Genomic DNA, 17024 nt, shown 5'->3' with positions numbered 1-17024 from the left:
CTCTCACATGGCAGCAAGGTAAAATAAAAGTACAAGACAGCTGATCTCAGAGCATTGAAGTTACAGTGCCCTCAAATTATCATTTCCCTTCCACTATAACAATCCTTTTGTAGCAACTTCCGTATGTGTGATGCTCTCTTCTTTCCACCACGCATGGAAAGTGGGTAGTTGATGTTTTCCCAAGGCCAGGTGGAAAAGTGTTGAGACAGTGATTTTTTTATCCTTCCAACAGCTGAGAAGATAGACAGTAAGCAAACTGGTCTCTTACTGCATTGAAAACATAATACTTCCTGCTTGTCATTAATCAACAGGTTACAAGCAAATTGCACTTAAAATTAAGTTACTGCAACTCACATGGCTGATGTACAAAGATCTGGCTAGCTAGCATGTACCCACCCTTTGCACTTCCAACACAGGAGCTGAGAGTGCTTGGACTTTCTGAATCAGCAAGTCTAACATGAAGATTTTCTTTTTCCAGGGGTCAATTTTCCCATTGATGCAAGGAGGATTTACACATGCAAGCCCCATTAACATTAATAGGAGTTACCTACATAAATCCCCCAGCAATGATAGGATAAAAGACCCCACAGCCTGCAAGGATCCAAGTTCTAATGATTACCTGTCAAATGGCCCTAAGCATCATCATCACCAGAAAAAGCAGACGTAGCAGCTTCATAGCTGAAAATACTTTCAAAGGAAGGGTAACTAATTGCCATCACACACATAAGGCAACAGCAGAAGAGAAAATAGCATAAAACTGACTGTTCGAATATTAAGGGTTAATCCAATTAACCAAGTGAAAAAGAAAGTACTCATTAAAAAAGGAATTCAAACCTATCAAAGCACTCCTCAAAAAAAAAAAAAAGTGTGAATACTGCATGAGCTCCAAGGTGCTTGAAGGATAATACAGCTACTTGTTTAAAAATTCAATTAACCTTATCTTTCTTTAACTTGATTTATTAATAATCCTACAGATAAATTGCCAGTTTTTAAAAAGTCATGTTATCTTTTGAATACATCCTGTATGACAAGCCTTAAAAACTACTTCAAACAAGCTTAACCCTCACTTTGTATGCTTCAATCATTTAAAGCAAGAACAAAATGCCGTTCTGTAAAATAAAAATATCAGTGTTATCTACTACTACTGCAAGTAAGCTTGCTTGGGTACTCAAGTAGCATATGAAAAGCACTTCATGTTACCATTTACCACAAGAATAAAGCATGAAAACATTTTTAAGCAACCAATGTAGTGTGAAGTCATAACCTATAACTTGCAGATTATTCTGTCTCATCTAAAAATCACATCTGCAGGATTACCAAACTTTGCTTCCCATGGATATAAAGTACTAAGATACTACTTTTTAAAAACATGCTATTTCATGTAAACATACTACCACACTTATTAATCTTCAATCATATTACAGCTGACAATATGTAAACAACAAAATTATCAGAAAGTTTCTGTTAACAAACTGCTTTTCTTGTTCAGTTGAAAGTAAACACACAAAAATGCACTTGCAAGCAAACCTTTAATTTTTTCAGACAATATCCTTGTAAACATAGAAAATGAAAGTTCAACTATGATCTCCACTACTAAAAGACAAACAGGTATTAGGTCTTCCACTTTTACAGATTTTTAGATGTTAAATACAATTACCAGGTACTCGTGCTTTCCAATACACACAAAGTAATTACAGCTAAACAAAGAGTAAGTCTGCTTAATAATATTATATTTGTAACTGCTCAACCACAAGCATCCAAAGATAACTGTTGTTTAAAACTGGAAACATTTTAATGACATATTTCTGGGGTCTTTGGGATTATATGCACAGCAGTGCCTATCCAATATGCAAAGAAGGTAAGCACTAAAAAACTAGTTTTTGAAATGCAAATTGGACAATGCATTATGATGCAAGACAAACATAACGCTATCAGTCATGCTGTAAAAAAATAAATAAGTTAACCTTTATGGCAGGAAGCCACTTTAAAGGCAGGCACATGCACTGTAAAACTATACAAAATTTTGGTTGTGTCGAGTTCAGACATTGCTGAATATTCATCACTCAATGGCAATTTTATTTACACACACTATTTAAACACTGCTAGAACTATATCTAAATTCAGGTACCAGCTTAAACTGGCTCATCATAATTCACTGATCTCTATACTTAGAAACACTGTAATCTGGTGTATGTTTTAAGGTAAATCTTAAAATAAACGCTAAATGCTTCTCATAATCTGAATATCTAATTTCAAACATTCAAAAGAAGTGCAAGTCTATCCTGGTCATTTACAACAGCTTTCTCATTCTGTAACTCTTCATATAAACTACCTTTATAAATAGGTTCATAAATTTTACTGTATAAATGTTTTATGATTATTATTACAAAATGCATCGTGTACAGCTATCACACTAATTTCAATCCTATTAACTGGGATCAATACAAACCTTCAGAATTAGCAGTTGAATGTTCTCAGCAGGTTTACATTCTCCTCAGGAAAACCTCAGTTCATTGCTAAATTTCTCAAATATCATACTTGCAAAAAGCTAATTACTGTCTTATGAGAGGTCCAAACACTGCAACAAATTTGAGGAAGGTTAGCAGTTAAGCTCAGTACATGAGTTTGAATTTTGTTGGGAAGTTTAGCATTAAGTTTAAATTGTGAATCCACAGATAATTGACTGGTAAAAATGCATGACTATGCAATCTTCTTAAGAAAAACATTCTGAGTGTAAAACTGTTCTCTGTGAGGAACATCCATTTTACCATAGTTATTTATAATTCATGGCTTCAGTTTCAAAGCCAATAATTTTTTTTCACTATTCAAATTAAACATGACATCTTACGTATTCTGAAGCCATCCAAGAACCGTCAACATTATCGCCTTTAAGTTTCTCTCCTAAAAAGCAATCTGAAGTACAGATAATGAAGCTTACACTGAACTAGCACAGGCACAATGACTTTTAATAGAACTCCAACACTGTAACAGAAGATGATCCTCTTACTGGTAAGCAACCTTTCATGGTCTTTCAATTAGCTCTGATGCGACCATCTAGAAGACGGAGGAGTCTTTCCAAGATGTTAACGAAAACCAAATTATCTCAACAAATAATGAATTATATTTTGACATTTTAAACTCAAATGATTCATTTTATGAATTTTTATTTTATTTTAGCTATGAACACCCCTGGACTTATGACTTTATTGAGAAATAGTTACTAATGAAGCTGTTGGAATAAGAAAGATTATTCAAGCTAAGGAAAGTAAGGCAATCACAAATACTATCACAATGTGTTTTTTTAACCTCTTTTTTTTTTTTTGCCCTTCCTCCCTTTTACTTCTGCCAACTGCCACTTCCACTAAGAGAACAGAGCTAATTCATTCCTCAGTATGCTCTTTAACAGCAGTACTACCTCTGGTACTGCTTTCCTGAGGTGAGGATTCAGGTTTTGCCTCTGGTGAATTATTGAATCCTGTCTCTTCTGATGCAGTCTCATCTTCATCATAAATAATATCTTCTGGATTTGGCGGTGCTGGACAAAATTCCTCTGTAGGAAACATTTCCTGGAAAATAGTCTCAGCCTATTAAGGAAAACAAACACAATAAACCAACTTTACTCTTAAATGTAATGTTATGTAGGTATTGTGCAGAAATTTAAATGACCTGTTCTTTCATATCAATACTGACTTAATATTTTCGCCGTTTTGTAAACACATCCTGAAGTTTTCTTAAAAACCCTTTTCTACTACAAGAATATCTCTAACTGTAGTTCAGCTCAAAAGGATGGGAAAGACTTTGTCTCTTTCCAGTGAGAAGGATCCAGCAAAACTGGGAAATTGTTATCACTGGAGTAGAAGTTCCTCTGCAGCCCAGGAGAGGCCCATATCAGAGCAGGCATCTTGGCATCTTGCAGCCCAAGGGCACCGTGCAGAGCAGATCTCCAAACACAGCCATAGAGAAGCTCATGGTACAGCAGTGGATGTGGCCGGAAGGAAGCTGCAGCTCATGGAGAGCTCCCCTACAGGAATCAGACCCCAGGCTGTTACCTATGCCTGTGGTGGGGCAGGAGGTGCCACTCGTGAGGACTGGTGCTAGAACAATTTCTGGAGGATGGGTGCCATGGTACAGAGCCATGTTGGAGCAGTGCCTGAAGAGCTACCGCTGCATGGGAAGGACAGCATCCCATGGGAGGGAGCCCCTGAAGTACAGGCAGAGAGTGATCATGAAGGAAAGCAGAGGCAAAACGTTATGGATTGTCTGCAGACCCCATCCCCTGCACTGCTCAGGTGGAGAAGGTAGAAGTGGGTGGATAGGCTAAAAGCAATTTTATTTCTCACTTCTCTAATCTGTTATTAATAGGAAATAAATTACATTAGTTGCTTTTACACAGAGTCTGTTTTGCCTATCACAGTAACTGTAGAGTGATCTTCCTGTCCCCATCTCAACCCATGGACTTTTTTCCACAGTATTTTCTCTCCCTGTCCTTCTGAGGAGGGAGAGTGCTGCTGAGCTCTGCTCCCTTCTGAAAGTAAGACCACCATAACGCCCATCAAGGTTTTCTTTTCCAATTCCCTGGGATTTCATGGCAAATGGAGACAATTGATACAAACACGTTATGTCTTTTGTTTCTTCCAAGGAAAAGGAACACTGCCTCTCACTTCAGTCTGTTTAGTAAACTAATCCCTAAAAATAACCCACGATGAGAGCTCCCACACAGGCAACAATACAGGTAATTTTTTGTCATGGTTTTATGATTTTTGGTATGATTTTTTGTTATGATGTGGGATAACAATACCAAAAATCATAAAACCATGACATTTTTATATTAATATTATTAACAGACACTGCACTGAAAAAGCTGTCAGTAGGGTCAGTTACTGCCAACTGCTAAGGCTGATTACACAGTGCGGATTCCTGGACAAGAGGGAATTGTTTTCAGATTAATACAGCACTGAGCATGTACCAAACAGCTTTCTGTGATAAACCTGACTGCCCACCAGTAGTGGATGTGTATCACTAGTGAATGAATGTAGGGTCCATTATTAACTGCCTAAATGACCCTGTCCTACTCCCAGTTCAACTTCATTATTCACACTAAATTTCACTTTCCTATAACCATTCATAACTGTTTTAAAACCATTTATATTACCATGTGGATAAATAAACAAAAATTATTTCACCTACTTCAAAAACATGGTTTTGCAATTAAAAAACTCTGCCTAATAAATCTAGAGGATAAAGGAGAGCAAATGTCCAACAAAAGGCTTACAAATGTACATTTCTGAATGTAAAAGAAATATTTCAAGTCTGCACTTGTCCTTGAAACTTCAAAAACAGACTTATATGACTAAACTTAATAGAATATTGATGAAAAATGCTATGTTTTGCACTAAGCATATGAAAAACTACACCATATAAACATTCCCTGATGCATTTCTGAACAACTTTTTAGCCTCCAATTAGTTAGAGAACAAAAATGGTCAAATAATTATGAGGTTGAACGTGGAAAGAAGTTCTCAGCATGCCACTAGGACACTGTAACATTGACTATAATTGAACCATTTAGTGGTATAGAGTGCTTTCAAGTCTAACAGTTTTTTAAGTTAACCTTACCCAGATAAAGTCATGCAGAATAGCCAATAATATCTTGACATATTCTTTATAATAGTATATGATATTTACTCTAAGTAATCAAGTTAGTACACAGCTCCTTCATAGTTAAGTGTACCACAGGTTTAATTGCATGTTTGGCTACCCACTAAGATGTAAGCATGTGACACACTTGCACTGACACTCTAATTTACAACTGTCAAGCTGCTTAAAGTTGAATAAAAGTATGTTTTGTTTTACGTCATCCTATCTACTCCCTTTGATGGCATGCAGACTAATCAGTATTATTAAACTAACATTACACTAAAAACGTATCACTAAGTTAAAATGAAGCAAGAATTAAGCAATCTGGGTAGTGAACTGCAAATGGATAATCATTTGTTGTGCTGCCTGACGTTACAAAGAATGTATCAATGCATTCAAAGAACCTAACAGATAGTAATAATTAACAGCAGTAACAAATAAAAAAATAACAGAATTTGTTACATAGCTTGGAAAATTGCATATAATTTATCTCCAAAACTAACATACATGCTTTTTAAAAAACATAACTATTAATAGCTTTCTGATCCATGAATTTGTAACTAATGCATATTTATAGATATTCACTAGCTGCTAGGAAAATGAAAGTGATTTCAGATTTCATGCCTATCTCCTTACTCCACTTGTCTCAATGGTACCTGCACAGTAGATGGGAAGAGTATGTTCTAACTGCACGTTCTGCCTTCTATTCAGCCTCATCTTCACTTGGTCTTAACATAACAGATCTTGCACTACCCTCCTTCCCCCCCAATCATGACTTTTAATTACAAACATGTTTATGTTATCATTTTTCACTCAGATTAGTGACAGTCTGTTTCAAAATGTAGGATAGGTTCAAAACCCCCTAATTTCTACTTTTTCTGAAATCCAGCATGTCTTTTCGACTGTTTCTCCTCTGAGGTATAGTCAGTTCTATATGAAATCTGTTGACCATCAGTGAGATGAAGGCTAACTACAGGAATTATGCTATTTACAAACTTGATCTATTCATTAGTCAGAACAGGAGCACTTAAGATAGAACAAAGCTGAATGCTAGAATAGGTGGCTGAGTTGTAAATAGGCTGTTTAACAAATATAAAGAACAAGATTTTAAACAGCTTTTAACTTGCAGTGTTTCAAGTTACCTTGGAAAAAACCTCGTTTCTAAAAGGATTCATCTACAATTTAAAACTGCTACCATAATAATTGTCTTGCATTATTTTTTGTCTTTACAATCCTTTATCCTATCAGGAGGCAAATTATTGCCTTGTAAAACAAAATGAAGGGTACTATTAGCCCTTAATTACACTGTTCTGACCCTACAGTTCAGACTATGTCAGCCTTTACATTTTCAACTCTTATTTTAATAGGTTTATGACTTAGTCATAAAAAAATCCTGCAACTAGTTAGAAGACAGCATGTACATTCTCTGAACAGAGCCATTAAAAAAACAGCTTTAAAAATGAGTAGTGCCAGTTAATGCTACAAATGTGATAGTACAAATGTTCTCACACATCAGGTCTGAAAGCACTCTGACTAGTGAGTGCTGTGGTAGATTTGCCTATGAATTCATACCTTCCTTGTCAAAATCACTCTTTGAATGGAAGAGCAAAGGAGAAGCAATGCTGCAGACTTCTTTTGTTGAACGAGTCATAATCTGCATACTCTCAAGATCTTGTCTTCTTCTGTTCAGTAATCTTTGTATGCCTTCTCCACAACTAAGTTCAATGTGCAATACTTATCAAATTTCTAAGTATGCACCCTTGATGATCTCCTGTTCCTGAATACTCTGCCTACGGCCAACACAGAATGCAGCTTCTTCACAATTTCTCTACCTTCTTTTCTATAGAGCTTTAATTTTTAACCTTACACTTTTAAAAGAACGAGTATTTTATCTCTTATTTGAGTACTGGTCTGATATGTCTACTACTAGGCAAGTTGCAAATGGTTCTCAATTCAGGATTCCAGCTAGATGAAAACAGATACAAAGAGAATCAAAAACTGAGAAATAAAAACTTAGAACTGAATGCAACTTGGTGTCAAATACCATTTCAAGGATGTAAGTAGAGTGCAATTCCTCTCAATGCTTTCAGAGAGGCAATTGCACTATAAATTTTTTATACAGTGGTACTAAAGTAAAGGCAAGAAAAGCTGAGACAGACAGCTTAACATAACAAACTAGTAATTATGCTGGCTTTTTGCCCCAGTAAGTTTTGAGTTTGTGGCTAAATCCTGCAGGTATTAAACTACTATGACATCTATTCCAAGTATGAACTGTAGACAGGCTTTTCTGACCTTTCATTTTTACTGCTTTTCTACAATTTTCTTCTTTAACCTCACAAGCAAAATACTACACATTTTAGAGAGCTGTATCACTGTAAAGACAGTTTTAAAGCAAGTAACAATTCTATCAGGAACATTACCTTCAGGGTCTGCTACCTTCTAAATTCTCTATACATTTTTGGATTAACCATCTGCTACTCCTAATGGCAGTACACTAACTGGAACTTTCTGAAATTTCTTCCATTCTCAGTTCCACTGACATTCACTTTGTTTGTCTGTTTATCATTGCTTACATACTGAAAGTCAGAATAATCCAGAACAAAAACAAACTGCACTGCACTTCAAATTGAAATTTTGCAATCAAAAGAACACTTGTACTACTAACCTGTTTGACAGCACAATCATTTCCTAAAGCTGAGTCTGGGCCAGAACAGATATACACATTTGAGGGTAACCCACTGTATGAATTTTTGTCAATTCCTGAAGAATCTCTCATGTTAAAATATACTGCCCAGAGAACTCTAGGTTTTTCCAGTTGTTCACCTTCAGTTTCTATAAGATAAATAAATAACAATTAATTAATAATAATAGCGATTCTCAGTCAGTGTTTATGTGTAATAAAAGAAATACATAATCTAGCACATTAAAGGGCAGTTTATTAACACAAAATTACCATAACATACTGTAAGAATAAACATGTATTTTTAAATTATTTAATTTTACTTCCTGTTGTTTTCAGAGCTAATTCTGTCTCCCAAAGGCATGTAAACTCAACTTATCCTGTACTCAGTATGCCACAGAAGAATGCCTGAATGAAAAATACCAAGAAGCTTTGTCAAAATTTAACCACTTTACACTTCAAGGTTTCTAGTTTATTCTGGACAAATTCCATGAGCATATAATGAGCTCAACAAGCTCAAATTATTCAACTGCATTGAATACTCTAAGACATTTTTCCATGAGTACTTTTTTCCTCTCACGTAATAGTCTATCTTTGTAAGGGTACTCTTCCCATTATGGACTTCTGTATGTTTCAAGGTTGGGCTTCAAGCTAATCTGAGGCGACTCACCAACATTCACAGTTCAAACAAATGACATCTAATCGAAGAAATCAAAGAATACTCCTCACATTAACTGCAGATAAGGAATTACCTAAAACCAGAAGCACTCTATTTGAAATATGCAATACATAAAGTCTCTACAATTTGGAAATAATGCTGAATGAAAATCATTCATTAATTTATATTTATCTATACTTGTTGAGGACTTGTACTGTGTTATGATAATTGTACACATAACAAATACAAAATGATCATAAACTGTATCTTGATTGGCCATAATTTATACTTTGCATGTTCACAAAATTCCTCTGTACACTGGCAACCCCCCACCCCCAAAAACAACAACAACAACAACAACAAATCTCTTGGAAGATGAAGGTCACTTTTTAACATTGCAAAATGCAATGAACACAACATAGTGTGTTTCGAGGCTTAACAAATACTATTCGTTTGGCATATCTGCTGTCCCATTTATGCTATTTTAGATCCTCTAAAATAAATGAAGCCTGTAAAGGACCTTGTGAGATTTACATCTTTCCAAGGAAAAAACTACTAGTTAACATTGAAAACAGTATTTTAAAAGAGTTGAATTAGAAAAAAAAAGATAAATCTATACTACTCCTTTAGTATCTTTTTATAACTGTCAAATACTTCAAAGAAAAAAAAAAGTGCTAAACATCTTGAACAATTTGAAATATAAATTAAATTCATCAGCCTGTGAAAGTCTGAGCCTTAATACAAGGCAAGATGCTCTTTAATATATTTAAAAGTTCACATTGCTCATAAAAGTTACTTCTTCCTCATTTAGGCAGGAAAATGAATGGAGTCCTCTTCCCCAGGTGACTTTGCCTCTGACCTGCCATGGCCCAGTGCTCACTTTATCTGGTGATTCATTTTCAATAACTCCAACAGTATTTGTTCTGACATTTTAATTAAAATACGACCACTACCTCATCCTGATGATAAAAAGGCCTATGTGTCAGTGAAAACTAGCTTTTCAGTGCCTCAGTGCACCTGAGGACCCCATGATCACACAGTTTCTACAGAAGAATTTCAGTCAGGTTCTAAACAATACATCATTTCAAAACTGGATCACTTTAAACATTAAGATTAATATTATCTCCCCTCCCCCAGACTAGAAAATGCTAAACTGCAAGCTAATCTTTTCTTCACCAATTGATTCCTCAAAACACATGGTACTGTGTTGAAAATTTAAAATATAACAGTTTGAAATCAGCAGGCTTTAAATTAACAAATGCCAACATGAGAAGTGCTTGCAGTGCGTTTTTTACTTATAAACACTAGCTGTAAATAACATTTCTTTTATATAGGCTCTTACACTACAAATCTACCATAAAATGTACATCTTTGGGACATCAAAATAAAGCCTGCCTTTCCTGTAAACAAAAAAGTAGGAAAATGGATTGTATTTAACATTGCTTCCTACTGTACCACAATAACAATCATCTACTTGTGTTTTCAATAGAAGAGAAAAAAAATAGGTAAACAGCACAGAAAAGCAAGATTATGAGAAGCAGAAATCAACTCTTCAGAAAAGAAGTGGTGACAGAAACCTGAGAGGAAAAACAAAGACTATGTACATAAAAGAATGTGGGGTGTTTTTTTTTTCAATATGAGAACATTCTAACTGAAGTCGTGAAATGACCATGAGTGAAGCTTTAGAGCAACTATCATAAGCAAACATATAGTGTTTTAAAATATATCCAAATCTTATTAGCTTGTGTATATACAATCAAACACTTTTATGGACTGGGGAGTATTGGTTTATCACAGCAGAAGTACAATTTGCTATATTTAAGAATAAGCAGACTACTTAAAAAGACTGTGTCAGCGTTAGAACATAGCAGCAGCCTCTACACGCACATTACATTATATGAGTACTTACCAAAATTACAATTAAATTCAAGATCATGAGAATAAATTTCAAATATTTCTGTGGCACTAGCTCAGGGATGATTGCATTGTCAACAGCTACTCTGGGACTGAGAAACTGCCCATCTCACAGTCAAAGTTCATGAAGAATTGGCAAAGTTTCTCAAATGTAGGACTAAATAATTAATTACTGGAAACGACTGGAATCCTGTCTTCTCAGTAACAATACAGTGCATAAAAACTTTACACTTTCACTGCTCAAAGCAGAGTCCAGAGAATTTCAAAAATAATGAACAAGGAAGTGCTTCAAGATGGAAATTATAAGTAACAGCATTAGGATAGAAGAAGGCAAATGAAAAGTAAGAAGACTGTAAGAAGCACTGGAGCACACTTGGCAGTTGGAAGAAAAAGGAATATCACTTATGGGGCTTAATGACATTTTATTATTCATTTATTTATCAAGAGAAGTGATAGAAATCACAGGATAGTTCAGCATGTCTTTCAACGGGGGAGAAAAAGTGCTGAACACTGGAAGAGTGCTAGACACATCTATGATCCTTGTATAGTCAAGGTACACTGCAGTTGAAGAACACTTGGAACATTATATTATGAAATACAAGAAACTTGACATCCATCTAATCATAATCTCACTCTCAACACAGATTCCTGTGCTTTGAAATGCTGCCATCTAAGTAGCAGCTCACCACATATGCTCATTCTGATGATGGATTCAGATGTTCAGTAATAGCTATGTCCTATTTTTCACATAATACATAGTTATTTTTACCTTTTTCTGTTTCAGCATTTAGATTGAATAACTTCTGTACAACAGGCTCTAAATCTTCCCTAGCAGTTTTTGTTGATGGACAGGTTAAATGGACTAAATCTGCGAGAGAGAACACAAATTAATTACAATCACCAGTATGCAGATATATAAATACCATTAACAATTTTTAAAGAGGTACAGTGGGCTGTTAGAATTCACTGCTCTTCATATAAATCACTTTCTTTTAGCCCAGATTAGGACTGTATTATTTAAAATACACTACATATACATCACACAATTTTCTTAAGAGGTTTATCACTGAAGCTCTGCACAAAACTAAGAAGGAACCAAAGCTGCAGGATGAAACATTTTAAAACAAGTACTAGATATGAGCTCGTGTACACATACTTAAATACCGATTTCCAACTACTTAGAAACAAACAAAACCCCACAAAACATGAATTCTTCATGCCATCCTCCAACATACAACATGTGAGTTATGCCCATTCAAGCAAGAATCTACATGTTCTTCTGAGTTCTTGAGTACACCAGGTACCAGGTAACTGCCTTTTACCCATGAATCTCACTCCCAATGATACTCTCTCACCCATATAAATTGGAGATCAAATTACAGTTTAACATCAGTACTACAGACTGAGAGAATATTGTTCTATGGAAAGGTGACTACTAATAGCAGGAAAAGTTGGAATATTAAAGAACAATTAATATTTTCAATTAATGATACCTAGAAACTCAAAAAGCATCCTTGAGAATATTCCATAGCCCTTGACAGTTGAACACCAATATACTCAACCCACAAATACCAGTACTTTAATCAACACCCTTCAATAATGGCTGAATTGGGACTAAATAGGAATTCAGACTTTTGTCTTTGATTTAAGCTACTCACAGTTTAACTCAGTGACAATGAAGTCTTAATGTACTATTAACTAAATGTTTACAGCCACAAACACTATAACACAACCTATTCTTTCCTCCAAAAAAAATTCCAAGAATACAAAACACCCAGCTTTAAATCACTAAAGTTCATGATTTACTTCCTTCAAAATCTTTTTTTATTACCTTTAAGGTTATGGCTATGAGTTACAGTCATCAGTATATATTTTGATTATATTTGATTTACTCAGGTATAACTGCATTAGTTACAGTGGTTGCCAACATTTGTCTTCAAGTAATTCTTCTAGCAAGAAAAATGATGAGTTCAGTTCATGATTTCATCATTACAGTCTCAATTTTTAGGGCAAGTGAAGGAGTTTGGTTCCACTCAACTGGCAATACAGATTATGTGCCTGTCATTTAAGCAGTGTGATGAAAGAGTAGATGTATTTGTAAACTTATCTTAAATAATTGTTCAGAAGAGAAGTCAGTCTGGTTAAAAGCTATTTACAGATAATAACAAGCAAGTTTGTTTAAAAAAAAAACACACAACAACAACATAGAAATATTTCCCATAGCAAGAACCAAGCTATTCCTAAAATACAACTCATTTAAATACGTAAGTTTCATTAAGTAATGTAGCATATATTGTGAAAGAGTTTAAGGAACAATTGTATCTACATAACTGAACCCACAGCTTTTTGCTTACAAGCTTTTCTCAGAAACAAGAAAATACTTTGGGTGGTTTTTGGCATTACAATCACAGTGCCAAGAGAAATTATTGACAAAATTTATAGAAAACCAACCACAGTTAAGTTTAAAAAATATATATATCCTCACATTTTGACTTTACATTTTGACTGTAGAATCTCAGTTACAGTGCAGGAGTAACCATCTCCTAGAGCTCTCAACTAACCTGCTGTTCTGCTAAATCTTTAGTGGCCTTAATAATCTTGCAGAATAAACAAAAAATGCAATTGGAAATTTCGTACACTGTAAAAAATACGCAGCAATCAGACAAAAAATTTGTGCTAATTTATAACTACTGCAAAGCAAACAGAACTGTACCCCATTAGTAATAAAACTGTAACTTGCCAGTTCGTTTGCCACATAACTGTAAAGGCAGTGCTTAATTTTAGACGTAATTAGATACAAAAACAATGTATTTCATTGTTTTGAGAACCACAATTGCATTTTAAAGATATCATTACTGTATATAAACTTAAATGAAGAAAAAAAATGAGTCCAACAAGAATCCTTCATTATGTTTCCTAAGCACTGAACTACTATAAAAAACAGACAGTGGACTATTTCTCTTATCTGCTGGTAGCAGTGACTTAGTACAGACTTTTCTCAAGTAACAAATTACCTAACCGTTATGTAACAAAGGAATTAAAATTTTGTTAAATTTTTAAAATTAAAATTTTAAATTCTGTTAAAATTTCTTAAAATTTTGTTCCAGAGTCAAATGAAGAAACACAATTAAGATTACATACACACACATGCATATACTTACACGTGTCCTTCATGCATGTCATAGTTGAGGAACACAGCTCAATGACACAAACTGCTGGCTGTCCTAAATCCACTGGAGGCACTGTCAAGACAGAAACCTACCAAGCAGAAAAAGAACATTCTGAATATAAAACTCATTTGAAATGTAGTTTCACCTAGGCTGTATTAAGTTGCATTAAGTTGCAGACTGCAACTACTAATACTCTAGTCAACTATTTAAATGTGTTCAGTATCCACCATATTGCAAGTAAAACACAATATTAAGAAACCATTGCCAATCATTAGATGTACCCTGTAGAGAAGTTTAGAACACAAAAAAAAACCCCAAAAACTTATGCTACTCAGGCATAGGAATACAACCACACAAAATGTATTACAGTGTTACTGAACAATAAATCTACTATGAAATACAGAGTTTTAATATCTTTATACTTCTGGAAAAAAAGAGATCATCTGAGCCTCACAAATATTTACCAAGAAATTCATAATAAATATGTACATAGTCACAAAGAATAAAAAAGCCTCTATCTGTTTGGTGATTTGCAGAAGTTAATCAATCCCATAGATATGTGCTTACACAATGCATATATATAAAGCTCTAGAGGAGCAGTTACCATTTCTATAACCTGTGATCAAAGTGTTTATATTATGAAAAAACTTCCGTTAAAGCAGAGAAATAGATAAGATGAAGTAACCTACAGAAATAAGTAAAGGTGAAAAATAACTGCAAGTTACTATACAACTTTATTTTCTGGCTTATTAATAATCTGTGGGATCAACCCTGCAGAGATTGTGCACATGCAAATTTTTACAGAAGCCAATAGGGTCATCTTTGTTTGGAACATCCTCAACTGCGAAATAGAATGCAAACCACACATCACAGTCCTTTCTGAAATGATGACAGTCTAGGAAGTTGGGATAGTTGGGAAGAGCACTGTTAGGTGGCAATGAGAGAAGTACTTTAATGTTAAGAGTGCTAGTAATAATGGTTAGGAAGAAGACGTTTCTCTGTCATCTGTATTCCTAGCCTGTAGGAAATATTTAATACGTGAGAGTACAGGAAGCATACAGAAAAAACACAAACATTGCTGACCTTAAAAGATTGACAAAGCAGAAAATTGAAAATGCCCAAACAAATATGAAAGGAATTTCAAGCTATAAAAGTGAATGCTATAAAAAAATCCTTAAATCTTACACAAGAAAGTGCGTTAATTAATACTGTGTGAACCAACAGTCAGGGAAGACCAAGGCACAGAACTAAAATACAGAAGCATTACTAACAGTTTTATCAGTACAAATATCAGTGGTAAGGGTTGACCAAAAACCTCAATTCAAGCAGAAACAAGAGCATAAACTAATTCATAACAGTTAAACAGTTTAAACATTAATTCATGCAGTTCATAAAGAGGTAAGTGAAACAAAACTGATGTGTACCTGCTGCTCTGAATCTGTCTTCAGCACAGATTGATCTGTAATGAGCACTGCTCTGGAGAGCTGCCTGTAATTAAATAAAAACATGTCATTTCAGAAAGATGAAAAAAACAGCAAGTACATGCAAGGAAAAGAATTATGCACAGAGCTAGGTTGTGCTACAAAGATTAATTAGGAAACATTCTTTTTAAGTTTAGCTCGAAGAGTACTTTATACATTATTATTTGAAGAGATAAACTATACTCACTGTTTTACTACATACCTGTAACACACATTTATGCATACACTCTCTGAGAGGTAACTATCTTCCACAATAAAATAGTTGGCACTTATTCTTTGTCCAAAATGATCAACAATTGCTTTGCATCTGTTAAAAAAATTCAAATCAAACTAATAAAAATCAGGCAAAGTAACTGAAGTGTGCATATTTTAAATAAGTTATATAGAACATCATTTATATCTGTCAAATGAATTATCTGTACATATTTTTATCATCACATGCACCCCTAAAACAATTGATAAAGAAATCCTGTACTTTTAAGTTCTACATGGTATATGCAACTTTTATGTACGTTAGAATATTAATAAATTCATCATTTATAAGGAAAACAAACTTAGTAACACTACCATTTGACTGTGCATGAAAATGGCATATATTTCACACTTTACACTACATGAAAAAATCATACTCTGAATGATTCTGTGGCTGTTACCATCATGGTGCTATTTTTCCCCCATTGCATATTATTCCCCTGTGAAGGAATATCATGACATGCAAGTTGTGCCTTATGAATAAATGATATTATCGTAACTTCTGTGATCAAGATCATCCATACTACTAGAGAAGATGAGAATCAAAACTACGTAAGTAACAGCTGTCAACTGTCACTAGCTTTTGCAGGGTTACGAATTCATCATTGCTTCTTCTATTCAGAAATGAGAAGTGAAAAAGGGTGGAGGCAATACTTATTTAAAAGTGTAAGTAAACAACAAGCACGCTTTTGGAATGCTAACTTCTGATGTCTGCTCCATAGGGATCTGTACATTACATATATACCTATACTCAAATATAACATTACTTGTAAAGCAGAAATTAAAAATCAAATGATAAGTACTGTTTAACTTTAAACATGCAGTACTTTTCATAGCTTCAATCACATTCTGCTCAACATGTGTGTTTCACTTGAAAGTTTAATAAGTTTTTTCTTAATGTTAACCTAACTGATTTCTTTCTCAAGCACTCATTTGAATATTGCAAATAAAGAAGGAAGTCAAGCCGTTACAGTTCTTATCTAATTATAACCTTTCTTATTGTTTATGAAACAATTTCCCCTGCCACCCCCCTGCATGTAATTGAAGGGGAAAGGTTGATTAAATGTCATGTTATATCACTCAAAGGCAGCAAAAGCAGCTACATGCTTTTTATTTTCCTTCTAAGTGTTGTTTCCCCTCCTTTGTTCAGAAATAGCTATCAGGCTGTGTGTTTGATAAGATTTTGAACAGAAAAGAGATAGCGCTTTTCAAAATCAGTCTCCACTTTACTT

General features: G+C 34.4%; 1 protein-coding gene across 1 annotated transcript in view; it reads right to left on the bottom strand.

Moving 5' to 3' along the window:
* Positions 1–1510: 1510 nt before the first annotated feature.
* CHM (CHM Rab escort protein) overlaps positions 1511–17024 on the bottom strand; it is a 53209-nt gene continuing 37695 nt past the window's right edge. The window contains exons 10-15 of the mRNA XM_065729504.1: positions 15743–15847; positions 15484–15547; positions 14051–14147; positions 11659–11757; positions 8303–8469; positions 1511–3584 (exon numbers count right to left, since the gene is read on the bottom strand). Of these exons, the coding sequence (XP_065585576.1) occupies positions 3381–3584; positions 8303–8469; positions 11659–11757; positions 14051–14147; positions 15484–15547; positions 15743–15847 (736 nt within the window). The 3' untranslated portion in view covers positions 1511–3380. The remainder of the gene's footprint in view (positions 3585–8302; positions 8470–11658; positions 11758–14050; positions 14148–15483; positions 15548–15742; positions 15848–17024) is intronic.

Source organism: Cyrtonyx montezumae, unplaced genomic scaffold (assembly GCF_038088225.1).
Source record: "Cyrtonyx montezumae isolate F1298 unplaced genomic scaffold, pur_monq_1.0 scaffold_11, whole genome shotgun sequence".
In the NCBI taxonomy this organism is placed as follows: domain Eukaryota; kingdom Metazoa; phylum Chordata; class Aves; order Galliformes; family Odontophoridae; genus Cyrtonyx; species Cyrtonyx montezumae.
Note: the sequence above shows the minus strand (reverse complement) of the source record. Positions and strands in the feature narration are given on the sequence as shown.